The following is a 27,661-nucleotide window of genomic DNA, read 5'->3' on the forward strand; positions in this document are numbered from 1 at the left end:
TGAGCGTTTTTAGCATGAAGGGCTGTTGAATTTTGTCAAAGGCCTTTTCTGCATCTATTATCATGTGGTTTTTGTCTTTGGTTCTGTTTATATGCTGGATTACGTTTATTGATTTGCTTATGTTGAACCAGCCTTGCATCCCAGGGATGAAGCCCACTTGATCATGGTGCATAAGCTTTTTGATGTGCTGCTGGATTCAGTTTGCCAGTATTTTATTGAGGATTTTTGCATCAATGTTCATCAGGGATATTGGTCTAAAATTCTCTTTTTTTGTTGTATCTCTGTCAGGCTTTGGTATCAGGATGATGTTGGCCTCATAAAATGAATTAGGGAGGATTTTCTCTTTTTCTATTGATTGGAATAGTTTCAGAAGGAATGGTACCAACTCCTCCTTGTACCTCTGGTAGAATTACGCTGTGGATCCGTTTGGTCCTGGACTTTTTTTGGTTGGTAGGCTATCAATTATTGCCTCAATTTCAGAGCCTGCTATTGGTCTATTCAGGGATTCAACTTCTTCCTGGTTTAGTCTTGGGAGAGTGTAAGTGTCCAGGAAATTATCCATTTCTTCTAGGTTTTCTAGTTCATTTGCATAGAGGTGTTTATAGTATTCTCTGATGGTAGTATGTATTTCTGTGGGGTCGGTGGTGGTATCCCCTTTATCATTTTTTATTGCATGTATTTGATTCTTCTCTCTTTTCTTCTTTATTAGTTTTGCTAGTGGTCTATCAATTTTGTTGATCTTTTCAAAAAACCAGCTCCTGGATTCATTGATTTATTGGAGGGTTTTTTATGTCTCTATCTCCTTCAGTTCTGCTCTGATCTTAGTTATTTCTTGCCTTCTGCTAGCTTTTGAATGTGTTTGCTCTTGCTTCTCTAGTTCTTTTAATTGTGATGTTAGGGTGTCAATTTTAGATCTTTCCTGCTTTCTCTTGTGGGCATTTAGTGCTATAAATTTCCCTCTACACACTGCTTTAAATGTGTCCCAGAGATTCTGGTATGTTGTATCTGTGTTCTCATTGGTTTCAAAGAACATCTTTATTTCTGCCTTCATTTCATTATGGACCCAGTAGTCATTCAGGAGCAGGTTGTTCAGTTTCCATGTAGTTGAGCAGTTTTGATTGAGTTTCTTAGTCCTGAGTTCTAGTTTAACTGCACTGTGGTCTGAGAGACAGTTATAATTTCTGTTCTTGCACATTTGCTGAGGAGTGCTTTACTTCCAGCTATGTGGTCAATTTTGGAATAAGTGTGATGTGGTGCTGAGAAGAATGTATATTCTGTTGATTTGGGGTGGAGTTCTGTAGATGTCTATTAGGTCTGCTTGGTGCAGAATTGAGTTCAATTCCTGGATATCCTGGATAACTTGCTGTCTCGTTGACCTGTCTAATGTTGACAGTGGGGTGTTAAAATCTCCCATTATTATTGAATGGGAGTCTAAGTCTCTTTGTAAGTCTCTAAGGACTTGCTTTATGAATCTGGGTGCTCCTGTATTGGATGCATATATATTTAGGGTAGTTAGCTCTTCCTGATGAATTGATCTCTTTACTATTATGTAATGGCCTTCTTTGTTTCTTTTGATCTTTGATGGTTTCAAGTCTGTTTTATCAGAGACTAGGATTGCAATCCCTGCTTTTTTTGTTTTCCATTTGCTTGGTAGATCTTCCTCCATCCCTTTATTTTGAGCCTATGTGTGTCTCTGCATGTGAGATGGGTTTCCTGGATACCACAAACTGATGGGTCTTGACTCTTTATCCAATTTGCCAGTCTGTGTCTTTTAATTGGACCATTTAGTTCATTTACATTTAAGGTTAATATTGTTATGTGTGAACTTGATCCTCTCATTGTGATATTAGCTGGTTATTTTGCTCGTTAGTTGATGTAGTTTCTTCCTAGCATAGATGGTCTTTACATTTTGGCATGTTTTTGCAATGGCTGGTACCTGTTCTTCCTTTCCATGTTTAGTGCCTCCTTCAGGGTCTCTTGAAGGGCAGGCCTGGTGGTGACAAAATCTCTAAGCATTTGCTTGTCTGTAAAGGATTTGATTTCTTCTTCACTTATGAAACTTAGTTTGGCTGGATATGAAATTCTGGGTTGAAAATTCTTTTCTTTAAGAATGTTGAATATTGGCCCCCACTCTCTTCTGGCTTGGAGAGTTTCTGCCGAGAGATCTGCTGTTAGTCTGATGGGTTTCCCTTTGTGGGTAACCTGACCTTTCTCTCTGGCTGCCCTTAACATTTTTTCCTTCATTTCAACTTTGGTGAATCTGACAATTATGCGTCCTGGAGTTGCTCTTCTCAAGAAGTATCTTTGTGGCGTTGTCTGTATTTTCTGAATTTGAATGTTGGCCTGCCTTACTAGTTGGGGAAGTTCTCCTGGATGATAACCTGCAGAGTGTTTTCCATCTTGGTTCCATTTTCCCCATCACTTTCAGGCACACCAGACGTAGATTTGGTCTTTTCACATAATTCCATATTTCTTGGAGGCTTTATTCATTTCTTTTTCCTCTTTTTTCTCTAGACTTCTCTTCTTGCTTCATTTCATTCATTTGATCTTCAGTCATTGATACTCTTTCTTCCAGATGATGGAGTCGGTTACTGAAGCTTGTGCATTTGTCACATAGTTCTCGTGTTATGGTTTTCATCTCTATCAGTTCATTTATGGCCTTTTCTGCATTGATTATTCTAATTAGCCATTCGTCAAATCTTTTTTCAAAGTTTTTAGTTTCTTTGCGCTAGTTATGTAGTTCCTCCTTTAGCTCTGAGAAGTTTGATTGACTGAAGCCTTCTCTCAACTCATCAAAGTCATTCTTCATCCAGCTTTGATCCGTTGCTGGCGATGAGCTGCGTTCCTTTGGAGGGGGAGATGTGCTCTGATTTTTTGAATTTCCAGCTTTTCTGCACTGCTTTTTCCCCATCTTTGTGGTTTTATCTGCCTTTGGTCTTTGATGATGGTGACGTACTGATGGGGTTTTGGTGTGGGTGTCCTTTCTGTTTGTTAGAAGGAAAACTAACAGTCAGGACCCTCAGCTGCAGGTCTGTTGGAATTTGCTTGAGGATCACTCCAGACCCTGTTTACCTGGGTATCAGCAGTGGAGGCTGCAGAAGATAGAATATTGCTGAACAGAGTGTTGCTGTCTGATTCTTGCTCTGGAAACTTCGTCTCAGAGATGTGCCCAGCTGTGTGAGGTATGCAGTGTCAGTCTGCACCTAGTGGGGGATGTCTCCCAGTTAGGCTACTCAGGGGTCAGGGACCCACTTGAGCAGGCAGTCTGTCTCTTCTCAGATCTCAACCTCCGTGCTGGGAGATCCACTGCACTCTTCAAAGCTATCAGACAGGGGCATTTACCTCTGCTGAGGTTTCTGTTGCTTTTTGTTTAGCTATGCCCTGTCTCCAGAGGAGGAGTCTACAGAGGCAGGCTGGCCTCCTTGAGCTGTGGTGGGCTTCACCCAATTCTAACTTCCCAGTGGCTTTGTTTACCTACTTAAGCTTCAGTAATGGCGGGTGCCCCTCCCCAGGCCTCGCTGCTGCCTTGCAGTTAGATCTCAGACTGCTGTGCTAGCAATGAGGGAGGCTCCGTGGGCATGGGACCCTCCGAGCCAGGTGTGGGGTATAATCTCCTGGTGTGCCATTTGCTAAGACCCTTGGTAAAGCACAGTATTAGGGTGGGAGTTACCCGATTTTCCAGGTATTGTGTGTCTCAATTTCCTTTGGCTAGGAAAAGGAATTTCCTTCCCCCTTGTGCTTCCCAGGTGAGGCGATGCCTTGCCCTGCTTCAGCTCTTGCTGGTCAGGCTGCACCAGCTGACCAGCACTGATTGTCCGGCACTCCCCAGTGAGATGAACCTGGTACCTCAGTTGAAAATGTAGAAATCACCCGTCTTCTGTGTTGCTCGCACTGGGAGCTGGAGGCTGGAGCTGTTCCTATTTGGCCATCTTGGGTGTGTCCCCCGATATCAATAATTTCTTATTCTCTCAGGCAATATGAATAAATAGAAAGCCTTTGTAAATAAGATGAAAGGGAAAAATTCAGAGCCCTAAGGAGAAAATACGATTTTATTCCAGTAGGCAAGCTTTAAGTAGACTTTCTATCAGAAACAAAGCTGCTAAGCAGGTGTCAAGACTCATAATATTGTGACACCTTAATTCTGTGTTTTGTGCAGAGCTGAAAACAATGGTAGAGTTGGAACTCTTGAAGGTAAAATTACCAAAAATGCACAGTCACACTTTGAAAGAGGGAAATGCTCTGAAATCAACAACTCTTTGCCAAATAAAAGGTGCCTCCCAGAAACATTCCATAGAACACTCTTAATTTTGTCAGCTTAAATCACAGTATGTATTTCACAAAAGAAATACCTATAAACTCCCACCCAAAACACTGGCTGGCTCAGGAATAGTAAGTTGTTCTCGCCTCCATGGTTTCCTAAACATATTGACTAATTAGTGGGGTCAGCATACTAATGGCCTTCATTATGTCAATGGATTACGAAAATAGAACATTATACTTGAAATTTAAATATGGAAGACTGACCTATAACATTATTCACTACTGGGTTGTGGATCATTTTGGTCTTACAGACCCAAATACCTGACTTTAAAATCTCTAAGTGACACATGGAAAATGAACTTTTGGCACCCTGACACTGTAGTTTAGGACTCGCCAAGGAAGGTGTGCTGTGAGTCACTTCCAAAGCAAACCCGAGTTCTGGGATGGCTTTCCTAAGGGCTCTAAGGCTGAGGATAAAGCATCATTTGCTTTTCCCCTTTGCAAACGGATGAAAACAGGGCGAGTCTGGAAGAAGAAAAACTGTTAGACCACATGACAGAAAACCAGAGAGCTGTATTCAGACAAGTTCAGTTACTCAACTCTGATGTCAGTCCCTATTGACTGTTATAGACTGAAAGTTTATGAGCCCTCCCTCCAACCCCCAATTCATATGCCCAAACTCCACTCCCTACAGTGTGGCTGTATTCAGAGATGAGGCCTCTAATGAAGTGATTAAGGTTAAATGAGGTAATAAGGGTGGGGCCCTGATTCAACAGGATCATAAGAAATCCCAGAAGGCTTGTGCTCGCTCTCTGTCTCTATGTCCCTCTCTTTCCCCCCAGGGTGCACGTGCACCAAGGGAAAGCCATGTGAAGACATAATGAGACAGCAGCCATCTGCAAGCCAAAAAGGAAGCCCTTACCAGAGACTGAATCTGCCAGAACCTTGATCTTGGACTTCCAACCCCCCAGATCTGCGGGAAAATAAGCTGTTGTTTAAGCCTCCAAGTCTATGGTATTTTATTCTGGTAGCCCCAATAGACTAATACAATGCCCATATGCATGTTTATCTTTTTCAAAGATCTCATTTTTGAATAGATCTTTTTGACTTTGAAATAAATCATTGCGTTCACTTTATTTTTAAATTGCCCTTTTTTTCCACTTATTCTTTACTGAGCCTTAGAAAGATCTCTTTATCTTTGTTCTTTTAATTTTTCAATGTCTTTGCATTTGTGTATGTATGTGTGTGTGTGTGTGTGTGTGTGTGTATATATATATATATATATTTTTTTTTTTTTTTTTTTTGAGACAGAGTCTTGCTCTGTCACCCAGGTGGAAGTACAGTGGCACGATCTTGGCTCACTGCAGCCTCTGCCTCCCAGGTTTGAGTGATTCTCTTTCCTCAGCCTCCTGTGTAGCTGGGATGACGAGTGCCAGACACTATACCTGGTTAACTTTTTTTTTTTTGTATTTCTAGTAGAGATGGGTTTTCACCATGTTGGCCAGGCTGGTCTTGAACTCCTGACCTCAAGTGATCTGCCCACCTTGGCTTCCCAAAGTGCTGGGATTATAGGTGTGAGCGACCACACCCAGCCTGTATTTGTATTTTTTAACCAACTAATTCTCTGTACTCTGTTCTTATCCTCTACTTTCCTATCACTTATCTCTTATCCATAAGATAAGTCAAAAAGAGGTAAGTTTACGTGTTTCTTTTTGGAAGGCAATGCCATGTGAGACATTTGTTTTGCCTTCTGTGTGAACATCCTAAACCAACAGAGCTAACAGTTAAGTGGAAAACAGACTTTTTTTTTTTTTTTTTTTTTTTTGAGATGGAGTCTTGCTCTGTTGCCCAGGCTGCAGTGCAGTGGTGCGATCTCGGCTGTCTGCAACCTCCACCACCCGGGTTCAAGGGATTCTCCTGCCTCAGCCTCCCAAGTAGCTGGGACTACAGGTGCGTGCCACCACACCTGGCTAATTTTTTGTATTTTTAGTAGAGACAGGGTTTCACCGTGTTAGTGAGGATGGTCTTGACCTTCTGACCTCGTGGTCCGCCTGCCTCGGCCTCCCAAAGTGCTAGGATTACAGGCATGAGGCACTACTCCTGGCCGAAAACAGACTTCTTAAAAATAATAAATCTTTGTTTGCCTGGTGGTAGAAAATAATTTACTCCCTTTATAATACCATCATATGGTTTGTTTTATATATAGATGGAAAAAAATCAAGAATTTGGCACCCTAAACACAACATGAGAAGGTTTCATGCACTAATGGCCTCCTGAAAACAACTTAATCTTGGACAAGACTGAACCGAAATCAAGGTTTCAAAATATCTTGCTGTGAGTGATGAAGCTGTCTGGACCTAACTTTTCCAAGAGGCTGAGAAACCATTCTGTAATCATGCAGAATGGCTTCTGAAGAGTCTGGTGGAATGCAACTGTTTTCCCTCACTTTGCATTTTGCTCCAACGACTCTGAGGTGCAACTTATGGATGAGGTGGATTTCTTTCTGTATTGCTAGAGTAAATTGGATTTGTTGTTTTCATGGGCTTTGTAAATCTGTAAATCTTGCTGATAAAATCCATAAGAGATTTGCTAACCTAAAAGCCAACTGGAGAATCATAAAAATAATTCAAAAACCATTTTCGTCATCTTATTATCAACTGGATTAAAATTACTCATAGGAACAGTAATACTAATGGTAGTATTTCTTTCCACAGTGGTAACGGAGTTTTTTCTTTTTTATTAATAGCCCGTAATATATCTTATGGGAACAATTTAATAGACATTCTTCAAACTCCTTCAGAAAGCACAATGACAAGTGGCATTTTTAATAGCGAGATTCTCAGCGAATATATAATTCTTTGTCAATATTCAAATTAAGGCAGAAACTCTAGAGTCTGATCTGTATCTATTTCATCTTTTAAATGTGTTGAAAGGCCTCTGAGTGCATCTTAAGCAGTTGGTAAATATTTTTCAGGTCATCACATACAGGAACTGGACCCCAGTTTTTCCTAAAAAGTATGTATGTACAGATTAACAGAAAAAAAATCCACTTCAGAAAATGGAACCCATGTGCCAAGGCCCAGTCAGTAAAAAAATTCCTAATTTTTGCTTGTTTTATAATTTGTCTTGGGTTTTCTCTGACACTAGTGGATTTCTTTTCTAAGGTAGTCATAGCACTAACACTGTTCGGATCTTAAAAAAATCCAATCTGGGCTGGGTTATGGTGGCTCACAATTGTAGTTCCAGCACTTTTGTAGGTCTGGATAGAAGGATCACTTGAGGCCAGGAGTTGGAGAGTAGCCTGGGAAACACAGCGAGACTCATTTCTACAAAAGATTAAAAAAACTAACTGGGCATTGTGGTGTGCACCTGTAGTCCTAGGTACTTGTGAAGCTGAGGTGGGAGGATCACTTGAGCCCAGAATTTGGAGGCTGCAGTAAGCCATGATTGCACCACTGCACTCCAGCCTGGGTGATGGTACAAGACCCCAACCCTAAAAAAATACTAAACAGTCCAATGAAGAGTCTTTTGATATTCTTACTTCTTTCACTCTTCAGCTTTGGTATCTCCCCCAGCACTGCTCTTATGTTCTAGTGGTGTCAGACACAAATACACACACCCCACTTTTCACCAATGCCTTTACTTCTTGGGTGGCAGAACCTCTTATTATACTTGATTGCTGTTCCAGGAGATTGAAAAATCAGGGTCAGGCAGTTCTTGCCTATTTTCAAACTTTCAAAATGGTGGACCTGGCTGTTACTCCTTAATTATTTAGAAAGGTGACTTTCTCTTTGGAGGTTCCCAAACCCTGTATTAAACCTCACCACTGCTAAGAACTTAAATGTTTGCTTACTAAGAATAATATTTTAGGGAGAAAGACATCATATGAATTCCAGGTACCAAATACTTGGATAATCTTAGAAATCCCTATCTGAGCTAACATTTTTTGGCCAATATTTATTACAGAATCTTCCAAAGAGGGTCTAAAATCATAGCTGCAACTTTAAACAACAATGACAACAACAATCTGTAATAAACCTTCTGATTTTCATAATGACCTTCCCTCCTTCCTCCCTTCCAACAATCTGCAACAAAACTATTGGTTTCTATAATGACCCTCCCTCCCTTCCTTCCAACAATCTGTAACAAAACTGTTGGTTTTTATAATGACCCTTCCTTCCTTTCGATGGGGTCTCCTCTGTTGCCTAGGCTGGAGTGCACTAGGGTGATCACGGCACACTGTAGCCTCTGCCTCCTGGGCTCAAGTGATCCTCTGACCTCAGACTCCAAAGTAGCTAGAACCACAGGTGCATGCCACCATGTGCTGCTAATTTTTTGTATTTTTGGTAGAGATAGGGTTTTGTGATGTTGCCCAGGCTAGTCTTGAACACCTGAGCTCAAGTGATCGAACTGCCTTGGCCTCCCAAAACTGGGATTGATTACAGGTGTGAGCCACCATGCCTGGCCATGACATGTTTTTTAAAATCAACCTCAGAGATCTAAATTTAAGAGTAGGAAGATATTTTTGAGCATTTCTTTTTTTAAAAAGAGAAATTAAAAACCACAGTCACTTGCATCCTGTTTCCCCTACTCATTCTTCACTTTGTGACATAAAACTCAAACATTTTTATCAGCATTATGAGGCTTTATAAAAGCAGATCTTAAAAACTCCACTGAGTTTAGGTAAAGATAACAGTATGGAGAAATAAGTCAGAGCTGAATTCCCGAGAAAGAAAGAGCTTAATATGGCAAGGTAATAGTTGAATTGTAAAGTGAGAATAAAAGCACTTGCATTTTACACATTCTCTATCTCCAACCATCTGTTATCTATCTACCTATCTCTGTATCTGTCAATCAATCAATCAATCACATTCCTAGGAATGTGATTTTCTTATATAAATCTGTTTGCCCACAGGTGTGTCTGGGAAGCTCTTAGCCAAAGCAGGGACAATTCTGATTTCCCTAAGGACAGAGGGAAATCTTAGAAGTGAAATGAAATAAAAACTGAAACACATAAAAAGCTGTCTCATGCTAAGTGAAAATATAGGACACAGTTATTAAAAGTTGAAGTTTTAGATTTTAGAACTAAGGAATTTGCAAGTCTCTCCCCCTTCTACCCTCATTTGTGAGCATATTTAAAGGGTTTTGATGTGTCACAGCAGCAGGGATTATGATGCAGCAGGCAGGCAGTTTTGCAGTGTATGTGGGCCAAGTGCAAATCACCCATCTAGATTGGCAAAATTGAAATGTTAGAAAATGCTGGGTTCTGGGTGGGAGAGCATATTGCCTTGAATTGTCTTTCAAACCTGGCTAAATTCTCAACGTCAAAAATTTGAGAAGGTTGATAAATTCTCAGTGGCATCCCAGATCAGATTTCTCAGTGTTGGAATCAACAACATTGGATCAGCAGTTACTGGGAAAAGATAATTATCACTCAGCCATTTAAAAAGTCATACTATTTCTTGGTTCCACAGAATATACAAATGAAGCAAAAACTTCATTCCTCTGTGAGACAGTATTTTAAAAATGCTCTCTATTGCCACGATAAAGACTGTATGGCAGCAACCTCTCGGAGATGAGGTGACAATGTGAAATTAGTTCACTTGTAAGTAGGGTTTTTAAAACAGCAGGTTAATTACACAGGGCGGGCTAAACTCTCAGGAGAATAACAGCAATGAGTATGGTGCATGGGCTCATAATTTCCATTAATAAAGTCAGGACGCACACCCCACTTTTCATGGAGCTTGCTAAAAATACGACTCAAAAGGAAATAAAACTAACAAAATGAAAAGGCATTGAATCATGTCCACGAAACTGTGCTTCAGGTGGCCTGATCATCCTGCATTCACATTTTCCTTCTGACTCTGGAGGCCCAGCCCTAATTCATCCCATCACCCAGACTTTCCAGCCTGGAAACCTCAGCAGCATCTGCAGCTTCCTTTTCTTCACTTTCCATGACCAAGTCAATACCAAATCTTCCCAATTCTGGCTCAGAAATGGTTCTCAAATCCAGCCATTGCCATTCATACTGCAGCTCATACATGGTCTACCAATAGATGCCTTGCCACTAGCGCTACTCAATAGCCATTAAAAAAATCTTAGTACTGCTAATAGTAGCACACACCTATGCAGTACTTACAATGTGCCAAGAACTGTTCTAAGAGCATTTATCCTCACAACGGTGCTATGAGACAGACGCCATTATTATCCCTGTTTCATAGAAAGGGAAAATGGATAACAGGTTAAGTCACTTGTTCAGGGTTACACAGCTGGTAAGCAGCAGAGCTAGGATTTGAATTCAGGTGGTCCATCCTCAGTCTGTGTTATAGTGACCAAAGTGCACTGCTCCTGTATTCCTTTAACCCATTATTATTTTTAGTAGTGTTGCATTTTTTTGGAAAAGGTAATACAATTGCCTGGTTCAACATTCAAAAGTTATAAAAAGGTGCATTTTAAAAAGCTTCCTTTCCATCCCAGTTTCCTACTGCCCAGGGCCCTGTTCTGGAAGTAAGTAGCATGACTAGTTACTTGACAGCATTCCAAGCAAATGCTTATATGCTATTTCCCTTCCCCCTTTTTTTCAGTGTACAAATATAATATACTGGATACAATTTGGCATGTTGCCTTTTTCACTAAACATGTATGGGAGGTCATTCCATAGCAGTACATGAAGAGCTTCTCATTCCTTTTTTTTTCCTGTTTTTTAAGACAGATGGTTGAAACTAAGGATGGGCAAACTTTTTCTGTAAAGGGCCAGATAGTAAATATTTTAGGCTTTGAGGTCCATATGGTCTCTGTCACAGATGCTGCTATTGCTTCCTTTTTAAAAAAAGCTTTAGAAATGTAAAACCCATTCTTGTCTCATGGGTCGTACAGAAACAGGCTGCAGGTCATATTTGGCCCGTGGACCACAGTGTGCCAATCCCGGAACCAATAGGTTCTTACCTCACCTCCCTTTGTCTAGTATTTTTCTATTCTGATCCCTCTTGACCATTCTAAGAGAATTGTCTTTCTATAAAACAAATCTGATGCTGCCACTGCTCCCTCTAAATCTTCTGCACTTCCCCACTCCCGAGAGGGTGAAGTCCAGACTGGTTGGCAGTACACACAATGTCCTTCATGATCCACATACTTCTCCTCCTCCACATCTATCACACCAGTACATGTCATCATCAGCTCTTTCCCTCAACGCCTGCAACAACCTCTTTGCTCCACTATTGCTATAAACCCTCCTTCCCCCAAATCCAACCTCTAAGACACCATGGCACCAGGGATCTTTTACAAGTGCAAATCACATCTGCTAACTTCCAATGGCTTCTTGCTGCCCTAGACAGAAGTCAACTTCCCTATCATGATCTACAAAGCCTACCAGCTCTGCTTGGCCCCCCTCTCTGACTTCGTCGCTACCATGCTTCCTCCTTCCACTCTCTCTCCAGCCATACTGATTTTTCTGTTTCTGAAATAAGCTAAGTTTATTTCTGCCTTTCTGGGTGCTGTTCCCTTGGCTGGCTCCTTCTTGAACTTAAGTCTCGGTTCAAATGCCATTTCCTTGGAGGCCTTCCCTCATCTCCCAACCCACAGGAGGCTCTCCACTTTCCTTCCATCCTATCATGCTGCTTTGTTTTGTTCATGGCCTTTGTGGACATGTATAATCACATTGGGTTGTGTTTATATTCTCTGCTTTGCTAGAACATGTGGGCATCTCCAGTGCCCAGTACACTGTCTGACACATATTAGATAATCAATTTTCTGATTAGATAAACAATGGAAGAAATTTGAGCCAACTTACCTTTTCTAGTAGATATCTCCTTACTCCTCACCTTGTATTTTAGGCTCCAGTTCTATCATCTTTCTCTCTGATCACTAAACACGACTTTCCCTTTTAAGGCTTTACACCTATGCACATGTTGTCACTTTGGTTATTTCTTTCTTCTTTGAGGGACAAACTCCTACTTACCCATCAACACCCAGCTTGAATGTTGCCTCTTCTATGGAGATTTTATATCTCCCCTAGTTAGGACCAACTTCTTCCTCTGGCAGGCTCTCAGAGCACTTTGTATAGACCTCTAAGATCACACCAGGTCATATATACCACAAACATTCACTGATTATTATGCCCTGAATGCTCCCCAAATATTATATACATAAAACCTCTTCACTTTACGTACAATGAGCTCCTTCAGGGAAAGGATACCTTGAATGGTGTTTTAATGATAAATAGGAATACATAATATAAATATCTAGCATCTAACTCTGTAATAAGGGCTTTATGTACTTTATTTCATTTAACCCTTATGATAGCTGCAATGAGGCAAGTACTGTTACTATCTGTACTTCACAGATGAGGCGACTAAATTAAAGCTCAGGGAAGCTAGGTAACTTGACCCTGGTGGATCTAGAATTCACTACCAGGCTGTCCTACAGTGGGCCATGGTGACCTGCAGGCCCAGGTCCTGATTGCTCTTGAGGTCCAGGTCACCTGATTGCAATTGAAGACCTGATTGCTCTTGAACTCTGAGCCTAGCAGGGTGGTGCACAAATCTGTCCCGTTCCCCTTTGTGGAGACCTAGGGGCACAGCTCTGCTCAGAGAGGGGTCATCTGGGACTCTTTTGCTCCCCTGCAGCAAGGTCCTCCCTTGCAGGGGCACAGATTTCCCTCTGTCAGCCAGATGGAGAGGCATGGGGGTGAGGCTGCCCTCTGCACACCTGTGATTGTGCCATCCCCAAGGGCAGCCAGATGTCCTTGGGGCCTGCCTCCTGCTGTCACATGCTGCTTATCCATGTGGACATAAACTGCTCTGCCAGCTCACTCTTGAGCTAATGCAAAGGAACCACAGGGCTCTGGGCAGGAAGGTAAGGAGCGTTGAAGGCACAGGAGACAAGGGCAGAAGGAGCAGCAGGCTCTTTATTCTTTCTGTTAAATTAAGGAACTTTCCTTAGGAAAGAAATACATAATTTCTATCAGAATAAGGGTAACAGGCAACAATTAGCATTTTTTTTTTTCTTAAGTAGTGGCTGCTGGGTTATATTGACTGCAGTCTGGTTTCTATTCACAGGCACTGTATCACTTTTCAGCTCATTGGGGGAAGTTCTGTCTAGAGAGTGCTTTCAGATTTTAGGGTAGTGCTACTCCAAGTATGGTCCTTGGACCAGCAGCATCAGCATCACTGGGGAGCTCATTAGAACTGCAGACTCTAGGCCTCATGGCAGACCTGACAAATCCAGAACCTGAATTTTAATATGACTTCCCCAGAGAATTTGTAAGTACATTAAAATTTGAGAAACACTGAGCTAGGTAAAATGCAAGTTTTAAAATGCCTAATTAACATGCAAGTTTGGGGCTCCAGGTCTTAGAAATTGATTCACCTGATCAGGATGAGATCCAGAAATCTAACAAGCACCAAAGGTGGTTCTGCCTATGTTTTGAGCAACTGTGTTCTAGAGGGAGTGGTGGAAATGGTACAGTTGGACAGTCCTGAGATGAAATCTCAGTTCTACCATCTACAAACTAGGTAATCCCAATTAACTATTTCATTTCACTGAGCTTTAGTTTCCTCAACTATAAAATGGAACTACTAGCCGGTTGCAGTGGCTCACACCTGTAATCCCAGCACTTTGGGAGGCCAAGGCAAGTGGATGACCTGAGGTTAGAAGTTCAAGACCAGCCTGGTCAACATGGTGAAACCCCAACTCTACTAATAATGCATCACAAAAAAAACAGAACTGTTAGCCAGGTGTGGTGGTGTGAGCTACCCAGGAGGCTGAGGCAGGAAAATCCCTTGAACCCAGGAGACAGAGGTTGCAGTGAGCTGAGATTGCGCCACTGCACTCCAGGCTGGGTAACAGAGAGTCCGTCTCAAAAAAAAAAAAAAAAAAAAAAAAAAAAAAAAAAAAAAAAAAAAAAAAAATGGAGCTACTCATGCCTACACCTTCAGCTGTGAGGTTAAAGGTGATAACATATGTTGATATGGTTTGGCTCTGTGTCCCCACCCAAATCTCATCTCAAATTGTAATCCCCATGTGTTGGGGGTGGGAGGTGACTGAATCGGGGGCAGATTTCCCCTTTGCTATTCTCATGATAGTGAATGGGTTCTCATGAGATCTGGTTGTTTCAAAGCGTATGGCACATCTCCATTCACTCTTTTTCTCTCCTGCTCTGCCGTGGTAAGACATGCTTGCTTCCCCTTCGCCTTCTGCCATGATTGTAAGTTTCCTGAGGCCTCTCAGTCATGCTTCCTGTTAAGCCTGTGGAACTATAAGTCAATTAAACCTCTTTTCTTCATAAGTTCTCTATAGCAGTGTGAAAATGGACTAATACATATGTAAAATGCCTAGTACCAAAGCTGTGGCAAATAGTAGGTATTTGATAAATGTTAGGTTTTACAACTACTAGACTGAACAGTTCAAGTGGTTGTGCCATTGAATAATGGGTTGGGCCAGAGAGTGTTAATTTCAACCACAGGGACAGAGAAAGCCAAAGGGGGCTCACTGAGGTCTGATGGCTGTGGTTTCTCTATTACTTAACACTGACCTTAAAGACACAGAGAAAGGATTAGACTGCAGCAGGTATCAAGCTTTATCATACATTAAAAATCACCTTGGATGCTAATTAAAAATGCTAATTCCTATGTGCTGCTTCCCAGTGATCCTGTTTCATCACACCTAGCATATGGCCCAGGGATCTGCATTTCATCCCCAGGAGATGCTGATGCATGAGTCTTCCAACCTCACCTGGAGAAACAGTGGCTTAAAGAATATTCATATTCATTCAATAAATGTAGAGGTTGCTGCTTATGGGACCCTGGGGTGGCACTGGGAAATACACACAAGGATGAACAAGGCCCTACCTGATTCCTGTGCAGCTGAGAGCTGGGGCTTCCAAGGAGAATACAGTGTCTGTGCTGCCACGCTACGACAACAGCCCAGAAGAGCAATGGAGAAAAGCCATACCTGAGCTTCTGCACCTTCAATGTTGTGGGAGAGATTTCCATTTTGTACAGGTTCGGAAGCATCACTGGATGGTGTCATTTCAACATCTGTGCTGTTGCTGTTTGGAAGCTCAATTTTTTCTGTGATATAATTTAAACACACACACACACACACACACAGAGAGAGAGAGAGAGAGAGAGAGAGAGAGAAAGCAAGCAAATGGAGTCAATGGGGGTAAAGAGTAATATTGAAAAGAGCTTCTTAAAATGTTGGGCTAAAGCAGAGGATAGTGGTGTCCCAGGGGCGATAAGTCCCAGGGCTGATATTGAGCCAAGTGGGAAAGGATTTTTACCGTTCTTCCCTATGTCTTTCAGCATATGGCCTGCCCTCTTAATAGCACCCTGGCTTCCCGCTGTGGCATGACATTTTACCTTGAGGGCCCTATCAGCTCCCATGGTATTCCTTTCTTGAGCCTAGGCAAATTTACCAACTAGCTAAACATGAACATAGACATTTTGAAACCCAAACCACACCCAATCTACATACTATTGTTTATACCTGGGACTGTACCCTTCAGATATTTTCTTACAGTAATATCTTTTCTTTCACACTGTACTCTGGAAAAGATATTAGCTAGGGCTTCAGGGTCCTAGACTTTACTCTGCTTTGATCAGGCTGCCACCTTAGGCTAGTCCTATTCTTCCTCTGGGACTTGGGAACCTTATCTGTGAAATATGGGGGTTCGACAGGTTGACCTCCAAGGGACGTTATGTTCAGCTGTAATTCAGGCTCTGTGAGTGGAAACTCTTCCAGTGCCTAGCTGGCCACAGGCAGGGCAGCCTGGTGAATGCTACTTAGCACACTCCACACCTGAGCATCCTATTGCAGGCAAGGCAAGGGGGAGATGGACAAGTAATAGAGGCCAAAGGCTGTGCCATTCCTGAATCAGAGAGAACATTTAGCTAGAGTAAAGCCAGAGGGTCAGCAAGTGCAGATTTGACACTTGAGAAGTGACTCTAGGGTAATAGTTAAGCACTGGGAGTCTGTAACACTGGGAATCAGGCCTGGCTTCAAATTCTGGATCTACAACTTGTGCTGTTTCACCCTTTGCAAGTGACTCAACCTCTCTGAAGTTCAGTTTCTTCATCTGTAAAATTGGGGTGATGGTAACAATACTACTACTACTATTATTGTTGCTACTACTACCACTAACAAAAACAATATGATCAAAGAGTATTTCTGTAAAGATTAAATAAGAAAATGCATATAAAACACTTAGCATAGTGCCTTGTACAGAGCAACCAAGAAGCATAAACTATTTGTATCCTTATTATAGTGCCTGCCTTTCACTAGAATAATCTTTTTGTCATGACAAGAGGAGTACCTCCAGGTGATCAATGTTCCAGTACCACTGAGGTCTGCTGGGACTTCACTGGGAGGGAAATTAAAAGGTTCCTATTGAGAGCACACACTCTGGCTGTTTTGGGTCAAATCATGGATTTTGGGATGGAATGAGGCTGTAGTATGCTGTCAGGATTGCTGGGGGTATCAGAATGCTCATCAGTATCAGATCCGAGCAGTATCACCTGCTCATGAAACATGAGAATATGCTTTTTTTTTTTTTTCTTCTAGCCGCTTCAGAGGGACTAGACATTCCCATCACTGGTGCTTAAGAAAATAATTTGAGAGTTACATAAAAATTGTTGAGTTTGAAGCAGCCAAATTTTGGAAATCATAGGGAAATATTTATGTTTCTTTATGTATTTAGTTGTGGAATATAGACACACAAATAGATTTAAATATGGAAAACCATAGAAACTCAAATTTACTTTATCTTTCCAAGTTTTTAGTAGTGACAGCGATATGTATGTGATGTTGTGCTATGTGTAGCTATGCCAGTTTATCTTAATATGCTTGATTCAGTTATTTAAATAAAAAAATATTAAGAACCAGCCGGGCGTGGTGGCTCATGCCTGTAATCCCAGCACTTTGGGAGGCCAAGGTGGGTGGATCACGAGGTCAGGAGATCGAGACCATCCTGGCTAACACGGTGAAACCCTGTCTCTACTAAAAATACAAAAAATTAGCCGGATGTGGTGGCGGGTGCCTGTAATCCTAGCTACTGGGGAGGCTGAGGCAGGGGAATGGTGTGAACCTGGGAGACAGAGCTTGCAGTGAGCCAAGATGGCGCCACTGCACTCCAGTCTGGGAGACACAGCGAGACGAGACTCCGTCTCAAAAAAAAAAAAAAAAAAAAAAAAAATTAAGAACCTTGGGTGAATAAAACTGTTTGGAGAAGTCTATTGGCGGATGTGATACAACCTTAGGATCAGCCTGCAATGGTCAAATTGACCCTAGCAACACAGAATACTGGGTAAAAGGGGAGTTAAGATGTCTAAGAACAGAGATGAACAGACGAGCAGAGACTGCCTCCCAGGCATAATACTTAACCTGTGTGTGCACATCTTAGCTTATAAAGTGCTTTTACACAGCAGGCTGAAGGTTCATAATAAAAGAAAATATGAAAATAAATCTTGGACTTACTTTGAAAAGCATTAGACACACACTATTTTCTAGTTACAAAGTCATTCGGAGACCCAAGAACATTTTCTAGTTACAAAGTAATTCAGAGACTCAATAACATGAGAAGAATCCTTGGAATTAAGTGTCCTACCTCCTAAAAAAGATTAAATCCAAGTCTAAGGTTGGCCAGTCATTAAGAGGAGGACTGGGACTGAGCCCAGGAATCCAAGCTACCTCATTCCATAAAAGACAAGTCAACAAGTGAAGCAGAAAAAATAGCTTGTGTAGTTGAATCTAAACATCACAAACAAAACTCAACCTATGCAGTAGACTTTCATGGTGTGGTTTTACATTTTTATAGTACAAAAGCAAAATACTCTTATTCTGAAAAACTTTATAGAAGCATAAAGAAGCAGAAAAAATATATATAACTCATAATCCCAGCTTTAGGAAGTAACTATTGTTAACATTTTAGCTGACTTCTTTCCAGTTTTTCTTTTCCTATCTAATTGCATCTTAACTGTTTCTCAGCCAAAAATTTTCCCTGAGGTAGAAGTTAGGATAACAGGAAAGGCAGAAACTCTTCTATGGAGTGTCAGTATTTTGAGAGCAATGCTGTTGAATTTTGTCTGCAGATAATTTTAGTTACTTGGGTAATAGCTTCGTTTATAGCATAGATCCAGATCAGGTTAAATTTAGTTTGAATTTAGAATAAGAGAGCTATATTATAGTTACAGACAGGAGAGAAGGAACATCATGTTCCAAGTTAAAATAAGATGTCTGAATGTCACAATCTGGTCACACAGGAGCTCTGCAAAAGTCAGTGAAAAGAGACCTGGGGGCTGTTATTGCTGAATTCTTAAAAAACGAGCATCATCTAAGGTTGTATCACATCAGCCAACAGACTTCTCCAAACAGAGTTTTATTCACCCAAGGTTCTTAATATTTTTTTTTTATTTAGCATCATCTCAAAAGGACTCTGTCACTCAGTTCAGGAGTGACCAAGTATGTGCCACAAGCAACGTCACAGGTGTAAAAATCTGGTTACCAGTCAAGATTTACAGAACGGGGACTCTTACCTTTGATTAAACATTAAATGATATTGTGTGTGTGTGTGTGTATGCATGTGTGTATCCTGTTTATGTGGAATCCCTGAAATACAGTGATTTTCTATTCTTGAATGGGGATGACTAGTTAAGAGTTGGTTTTACTTCACATTCCCCAGAGAATACATTTACTCTTCTTGGACTTCTTCTAGAGTTACTGGTGACATACTGTGTCCATGTATACCCTGTACACACTAGGGGAAGAGGGACTCATTTCCTGTTGCGCAGGGAAGGTCTGTGCTGCAGCCGTGTGTGTCTGCACTGAGTCAGGGGTGCCCACACTGGTCCTGCCTCTCTGCTCCCCTCACTTCCCCTAGGAAAGGTATAGGGTGGATATTTCCCTGCACTCACCCACGTGGTTGGCAGCCCCATTCTGCCGCTCGTTCTCATCCACATGACATTTCTTCTTGGCGATCTTGTGGAGAATTGAAGCCTTTTCTCTGAACCTCCCTGAAGCAAAAGAAAGTGGCAGGAAGGAGACACAATGAGAAAGAAGATAAAAAGAGAGTCTCAGGGCCAAGCAGGCATGTGGCCTCCTCAGTCACGCTGCACTAATAGCATGACCACTCCATTCTGTCCAATCCCAATGCACCAGGACCTTCCCGAAGGGTACTTTCTTGCCTTTGTAGATTTTTCAGCCCAGTTCTCTATTTGAGAATCTCTTCTCTCCCTTTCCAGTTGCTCACAAAATTAACAAAAGCACCAAGCAACACTAAAGCTCCCCTATTGCTGAGATCCAAAACAGGTCTAGAGAAACAGAGCTGCTCTGGAGGCATGGCCATTTCTCTGAAATTAAATGCTCATTCCAGACCAGATTTTAACAATGGGCTGGGAAGGAAAGCCAAGTCCAGGGGTCCTTTGATTTGACTTCAGTTTTCAAACATGTTGAGTATCCCTAACTGAAAAAGCCAAAATCTGAAATCTGAAACACTTCTGGTCCCAAGCATTTTACATAAGGGATACTCAACCTGTCTTATAACTAACATTGCTGTTTCTAAACGAGTCAGGAACATGCATCACAGCTTTCCAGATTAGCTGAGTCAGCTGTAATTAAGGCATCAAGAAGGCAACTGATTCCATTTGTGGATTTAGGGCAAGGAAGGATCAACTGAGTGCAGCAAGTAATGGTGATGAGATGCTTTGGGAATGGTGCTGGACATGCATATTTATAGCAGCACAATTCACAGTTGCAAAGTGGTGGAACTAAACCAAATGACCATCAATCAATGAATGAATAAAGTATATATACATATATATTCTCTATATATATTCCATCACATATTTATGATGGAGTACTATGCAGCCATAAAAAGGAATGAATTAACAGCATTTGCAGTGACCTGGATGAGATTGGAGACTATTATTCTAAGTGATGTAACTCAGGAATGGAAAATCAAACATCATATGTTCTCACTGATACGTGGGAGCTAAGCTCTGAGGATGCAAAGGCATAAGAATAATAAAGTAGACTTTGGGGACTTGGGGGGAAGAGTGGGAGGGGGACAAGGAATAAAAGACTACAAATATGGTGCAGTGTACATATGGGTGATGGGTACACCAAAATCTCACAAATCACCACTGAAGAACTTACTCATGTAACCAAATACCACCTGTACCCTAATAACTTATGGAAAAATAAAAAAAGGTACTAGAAAAAATGCCATTCTCAAAGTAATCATTTTACACAGCTGTACCACAAGTGCAATGTGTCATTTCTTATTATTGACATAATAGGTAAATGCATGCAATAAGAAAAAAAAAAAAAGCAAGCAAGCAAAAGTGCAGAGATGAGGGAAACAGCACATTCCTTTTTTTAATCCTTTATTTTCTTCCTTGGGAACATTCAAGGTATAAAAAAAATTCTCATTTTAAACTGATGATTGCCTAGATTCAGATATAATGAGTGTCTCAAAACGCCACAATCCTTCCAGTTTTCCCACTGTGTATTTTTTTGTTGGCTGTGTTCCCTAGCAGCATATTAACAGGGGATCTCATTCTACTTTTTTATTTAGAAGCAAACCAAACAAAAATGTTTCTCCTGGAGAGCTTCTTTTCCTAGAAGAAAGCATGGCAGATTGGCACCCACTGCCCGCCTCCGTGGTTTGGAATCATGGCATGTGGTCGTAGTGGTGACTTGTGTGACTGGCTGGGAGTGACAGCACCTGTAAACTAGAGTCAGATCAATGGACTCCAAAGGTGAAAATGACACAAGCTGTGACCCTTTCTGTTCACGGCTCCATTAGTCACAAGCCTGGTCTCTTTGCCACAACAAAGGCAATCTCTAGGACATAAGTACCTCAATTTAGGCAATGAATGTGCGCCATTGAGTACACTCTCAAAAGAAGTAGGAAAGAAAATATTTCATGGAGAAAAGGAGTTTGGTGTGTGGCTTGGGTTTCCTAAGGAGTGAGAAAGAAGGATGAGGTGATGAGCACAACTCCATCCCTGAGGAATGTTGAAGGTCAGCATTAGATTCACCACCATGGAAGGTAGCTTGAATTTGATTGTTTCTGTTTAATTTCCAGGGGAAACTCTGGGAAGAAAAAGGGGAAAGAAAGAAATCCCAGAGACTAGGAAAAGGAGGTGGTAAAGAAGAACAAGGAAAGAAAAAAAAAAAAAAGAGAGAAAAAGGAATGTCAGGATGGAGGAGGCAGGCAGGGGCTATGATTGCCTGGAAGTTGTCCAGGCTGTGTGGATGCAAGATACTTTCCTGGTTGCCAAACCTAGTCTTATCTGAGGACTAGATAAACAGATAAGAGTGAGCTTCAGTACTTTGCAGTCCTCAGCCTAAAGAGGAGTTACTTTTTGCAGAAGACAACTCCAAAAAGTCCTAAATCATCTGGTTTTCCATCCAGAAGAGGAAAAAAGGAGGTTCTGAAACTTTATTGGAGATGATGCTTCTACTAATAAAACCATTCCATCGTGGTCTCAGGGTCATTTTTTTGAACTCAGAACATCCTGCCGCTCTAAGAAATATAGATGATCAATATTTGCTATTTAAAAATTATCTGTAAGATAATAATAAAGCAGGAGAGCATTCAGAAGTGGCAACGAATAGGTCTGGGGAAATAAAACCTAAAATAACCCAACTCAAATAATGTCCTAAAGTCATGAATCATGACAGAAAATATTGGATAGAAACCAGCTAATGACATATCACTTGTGATTATAAGAATCTTTTTAGAGTTTAGGTGTGTGCCAGAGAGAAATGATAATAAAAGGGACCCGAAAGCATGGAAACGGAGCCATGCCCTCTGCCAGGAAGCATCTTTCACAACAATATTGGCTTCTGGCACTCATGGGCTGGTTTTCCCCAAATCTCCAATGAAAATCTAGGAGAACATGGTAGGACATAACCCCAGAATTGGAATTTTATAGGTTCTCAAATATCTTACAGGCCAGTGAGACTGTGTGTTATTCTTTTCCCACTGCAGCACCTCAGGTTTTCTGCACTACTGAACAGTAAGAGGGATTAGCGTTATTTGTGTCCTCTTGCTGCCTTAGGGGCAGCAAGCCAAAGCAGCAAGCCTGGTTGGGAGCTGTCTTCTCCACAGACCTCTTCAACTTCTTCAATTCAACCTCTCCCCTAGATGATTCTTTGTTGCAACTAATATGACCTGGCAGCCATTCCACATCCTAAGTGCTGACAATGGCTGCTCCATACGCTAGAAGGATTTTCCCTTAAAGATTAGTTTCTAGAAAGGCAGCAGTTGAGGACCCATCTTCAGAATGTAGCACACGTGTGTAATCCTTCAGGGTGGTGGGGCAGAGCCTGACAAACCAGATTCGCTGATTCCAGCCCACTGGATACCCCTGGGATCGTCACAGGGCACCTTTTGAGAAATGCTATGAGGATGAGGCTGACAGGCTATGTGTGAGCATGAAGGACCTGGGGCAGAAGCCAGCAGAGAACCTGTGATTTTTGAAGTGATCCTCTCTGCCTTGGGGTAGGAAGACGTGGCATTTTCAGGACCTGTTCATTCCCAAGTCACAAACTGTGAAGAACAGCAAACCAGGGTGTGTGTGTCGGGACAGCACAATTTCATGGCTAAACGGAGGTTAAATGGATGTGATTGACAGGCGGCTAGATCTGAGTTCAAGCCCTAGCTTTCTCACTGTCTCTGCTGGGTGAGTTTTGGTGACTTTCTAAATATTTCTGTGCTTTAGTTTCCCATCTGTTAAGTAGGGATTCTAGTGGTATTGGCTGATCTGTTAAGCAGGGATTCCAGTGGTATTGGTAGAGTTACTGGTGACATATGATGTCCATACATGCCCTGTACTCACTTGAGGAAGAGGGGCTCATTTTCTGTCTGTCATCCAGGGAAGGGCTGAACTGCAGGGGTCTTCTGTGAGAAAATATGTGTAAAGGGCTTATCACAATGTGTGGCATTGAAAGAACTCTGTAAGTAAGAGGAAAAAGAGAATCAAACAATCTCAGGGGTAAGGGTGATGTGGCCGGCCTTGAGTTGCTATAGGAGAATTGTTGCCATCTTCTCTTCTCTCAATCCACACAGGCCGAGCTGGAGAATCAGCCACATTCAGACCCAGGAGTTTAAGCATACAGGGCCTTGTTGGACTGGTGTTCAAGTTTCAGTGAATCCCCCAAAACTGATTAGAAAAAGGATCATTTTAGATCTTTCTGCAATTGAGAAAGTCAAGGTGATACAGCTGGCTTTCTGGGCTTTAAAAGTTGATACCTCTGCAATCTTAGAGTGGGAACATGATCAGCTTTCCCCCATCACCCGCAGGGCCAAAATACAGACCAAGGGACTACGTTGCTGCAAAATGGATTTGCTCAAAAGAACCTCATGCCGCACTAGGTTCTTAACCCCTCTCCACCTCAGGTTCAGAATGAGTAAGATGGAGCTAAGAAGAGCATCCAGCTCATACAGTCCTTGGAAGGTCCAATGGGTTAATACCCATTGCATGTTTCAATGGCCTCTGATAAACAGCAAGTGCTTAGGAATTGCTATTCAGAAAGGGTTGCTATTATTATGGAAGTGGCTGACAGGAAATTCTTCTCCTAAATTACTGAAAATAAGATTGATATTTAAAATAGAACGGATGCCTAGCACCCGCAGGTGCAGACCTTGGTGGTAAAGGGATTGCTCAGATATTTTAGGCACAGATTCCAAATTGTCATAAAGGGTGGCGTAGAGGAACGAATTTAAGAAATGATTGTGTAACTTTGTGCCTGCCGAAAAAGAATTATGATATTTTTGAGTACTTTTCAAGGTGAGTGAAGGAGTTATTTTTAACATGTTTCAAGGCAACTTTAAAAAATACACTCTCTTGTGGTCTAAACCCTTAAAGTGTTGTATTTTTACATAGCTACAGATATTTGTATAGTTAAAAATCTCAGAAATAGCAAACTGCTCAAATCGTGAGGCACCTACGTCAAAACCTAGTACATCATTTTAATATAGTTTAGCTTGGTCTGAAATTTGAAAGAGAGTACCAGCTGAGTGTCCTCAGAGGAGTGTATGTTGAGGGGGTGGTAGGGAAGTGCGGAAGTAAAAGATCCAAGCATAAGAGCCAAATGTGAATTTCGAAAAACAACCAGCAATCAAAATCCTTGACCAGATCATTCTGACGTAACGCAGAAGCTTCATGCTACATGGAAAAACAACGTTTGGAGGGTCTGTTCACTCAAAGGAAATGGATTTTGTTTCTCTTCTGCTGTTAATTAAAACAGCCCCTTGGAAATTTCCTCCATCCCATCTTTCCCACCAAGCCTATAATAGGCAGGGTTACAAATGGAACCCTTTGGGGTAGAGATCAGATTAGCTTCCAGCTGCTACAGAACATTCTAAGCATCTGCAACACAGAAACAACGATGGGAGAAAAGAGAGAAAAAGATGCAAAGAGAGTGGCTACACACACCTCGGTGAACAGACCATGGCTTAAGAGAAGAAAGGGAAAAATCACACAAGAGGAAAAACTGGAAAACAGCCTTTTAAACTCTATTTTTGTGTTTTTGGTTCTGCCTTTCTTGTCTCTTTCTTTGAAGTTTATGGCTTGGCAGGTAGCTTAAAAAGAAAAGTGCATCTGAACTTTCCTCCCATTTATTCCTTTCCTTTTTTTTTCTGGAAGCAGAGACTTAAGTTAGGCAGATAGGCCATTATCACTCTTAGAAGACTTGCAAAAGAACTGATGTGGCACTGTGAAGTTATCCTGGGCTCCCCTGTTTCTCTCACACCCCACATGCCATCTACCAGCAAATCTGGTGTCTCTATTTTTAAAAGTTTTCAGAATCTGACCACTTCTTCCTTCCACCCCTTTCCCACTCCCCGCTCCGCACGCCCACCCAACCAGCACCAAGTCATACAGGAATAATTCTGCTGGTCTGAGTCTCCCCCTTCTACCCTTCCCTCTCCTTCCTCTGGCCAGTCTCATCCCAGCATCTTTAGTGATCAGTAAAACAGAATGTGGCTCTTACTTCTCTGCAAAATCCTGCAGTGCATCCCCAGGTCAAAGTGAAAGCCAAAGTCTTACCTATTGTGTCCAGTGAAGCTCACCCTGGCTGCCCTGACCTTCTGCGCTACCCCTCTCCTCTCTCACTGCTCTAGCCATGCTGATCTCTTTCCTGTTTCTTGAAAGCGCTGTACACCATCTCACCTCTGTGCCATGGCATTGTGTGGCCCCTCTACCTGGAGTATTCTTCCCCCAGAGGTCCACAGAGCTTGTTTGAATGTCACCTCATTAAGGCTTGTCTGAGCAGCCTGTTTAAATCTATAGCTTCTCTCTCCAGCATTTCTTATCCCAAGTTTATTTTCTCTAAAGTAGTTATCACCAACTAATATACTATATTATTATGACTATAGATTATTTGGTGCTTTCCACTGGCAGCAGACAACCTTCAAAAGGGCAAGGCTTTTCACTGGTTTTGTTTATTGGTATATCTCTAGCATCAGACTGGGTTCAACAAACCCTTGTGTTCATGGTTTCTAGGCAAGTAGATGAGGTTATGACTCTGTAATGTGCTTCCTGTCGGCCAACGACCCAGAATAAATGTCTTTAGGACCTCCAAGCCCATGGCTCCAGTGGAACTGAATGTCTACCTAGGGGACCCCAGGAAGTTTCTAGAGGTAAGTAGGAGAAAAATGGGATGTACCAGGTGTTTATACTCCAGTGGTGGAAGGCAGGGGAGACACATCAGTTGTCCTTCTCTGCACATCTCCAGGGTCAACAAGGTGCATGTGCAAAGGAGCCCCCTTTCCATAGGACAGGAGGTTAGGTGAACACCATAAAGATCAGGGCAGGGAAAGCTGGGCCTTGGTCCCTCATTTTTTTAATTAGCTGCCCCTCATTCATCAAGGCCTAACTCAACATCTAACCTGAAGGTTTCTCTGCACACACCCCTCTTTTCCAAGTGGAAACCCATCATTCTCATGGCACTTTAACTGTACATGTTACAGTCCTTATTTCCGCTTGCTGCCCACGTGCCTGCTTTCCTCAGCAGACAGCAGTCTTCTCTGGGAAAGGGATCTTCTCTCTGCCATCTTTATTATCCCTCGACAAGTGTCCTAGAATCACGCCTGACCCATCACAGGCCTCCACTGTCTTGCAGTGAAGCTCTCACTATGATCAGCGACTCTGGGAAGTCAAGCTTCCTTTCAGGTTAGTACAAGTCACAAACTAACACACTGCAAAGAGTAAAAAAACAAAAACAAAAACACCTGTGCTATGTACTGGGCTGTGTCTGGTGAATAAGATACATCTGGCTCATACCTTTGTAGAGTCCATAGCCTGAAGTGAGGAAGATACTTCAGATTTGTGCTCTGATGGTGGAAGCCTTCTTAGGAGGGTATGGAGGCCCAGAGAATAATAGTGAAAGTTCCTCCACACAAGATGCCACCTAGCTACTAGAGAAAATGAATCCTCTTTTATTCTACCAACTGTCTTACTGGAACAGTTAATTTACCTAATAGAGGCAGGCTTAATTTTTATTCTTAGAAGCAAAATTTTAAAGAAATTTTTATTTTTTAAAAATAATAATTTCATCTTAAACAAAACTACCAAGAACATAGAATTTTATTCCCAAATCTGTTTTTGAAGTACAACCTCTAAATTATTTTTTCTAATTTTTCTGAAGCATGATGCAAACCACTTATTACAGGGCTACACTGATATTGGTAAAAATTAAATTACCCTTGTAATAAAGTATTTTGTAAAGTGTCTTTAGTAAATATTTTTTAATGAACCACATAATAGAGATGATTAACAACATTTAATTATATTAGATTTACAGACACAATCATAGGAGTAGTTTCTGTAATTAATGAGAATATATACATAATTATATCTCAAGTGGTGACTAAACCCATTATACAATGAAATGGGGCAGCTGAATTTCCTTATTAAGACCTTTTTCTCCCCATTTATGTCTGCTTAGCATAAAAAAAGACTTTTTTCCTCATTTTCTCTACACTCATTAATTGGAATTCTGAAAGTAACACCTGTCTTGTCTCTCTTATTTATGTATTCAATTATTTACATAGTATAAATGTGTGCATATTTCTTTTATTCTATGGGCCCATTATTTATTCAGTTAATTAAATTGTTTCAAACTTGACCACTGGGATATTTTTCAGCTTGGCTTCTGTGTTCAGTCAACAAGGTTCATCCTTTTCAAAGCATTTCTTTATTTTCTGGCATTACAAGAGGTTTCAATATCATTTTGTATGTTTCCTGGTTCAGCGCTTGGAAATAATCACTTCTCCAGAAGCACTGACTCCTTTTATTGGAAAATGGTATTTAGAAACCAAGATCTGAGAAGTATGTGTGCGTATGGCTACTAAGATGTTGTTGCTCCTAGACTTTCTTAGTGGGCAAAGCTAAGA

The 27,661-nt window shown here is 41.5% G+C and overlaps 1 protein-coding gene across 3 annotated transcripts in view; it reads right to left on the bottom strand.

Annotated features, from left to right (window-relative positions):
• SLC24A2 (solute carrier family 24 member 2) overlaps positions 1-27,661 on the bottom strand; it is a 275,663-nt gene that overhangs the window by 48,282 nt on the left and 199,720 nt on the right. For all 3 annotated transcript variants that reach the window (XM_007969128.3, XM_007969126.3, XM_007969127.3), the window contains 2 exons: positions 19,170-19,268; positions 15,211-15,329 (listed from right to left, as the gene is read on the bottom strand). In XM_007969128.3, coding sequence (XP_007967319.1) covers positions 15,211-15,329; positions 19,170-19,268 — 218 coding nt within the window. The remainder of the gene's footprint in view (positions 1-15,210; positions 15,330-19,169; positions 19,269-27,661) is intronic.

This window comes from Chlorocebus sabaeus, chromosome 12, assembly GCF_047675955.1.
Source record: "Chlorocebus sabaeus isolate Y175 chromosome 12, mChlSab1.0.hap1, whole genome shotgun sequence".
In the NCBI taxonomy this organism is placed as follows: domain Eukaryota; kingdom Metazoa; phylum Chordata; class Mammalia; order Primates; family Cercopithecidae; genus Chlorocebus; species Chlorocebus sabaeus.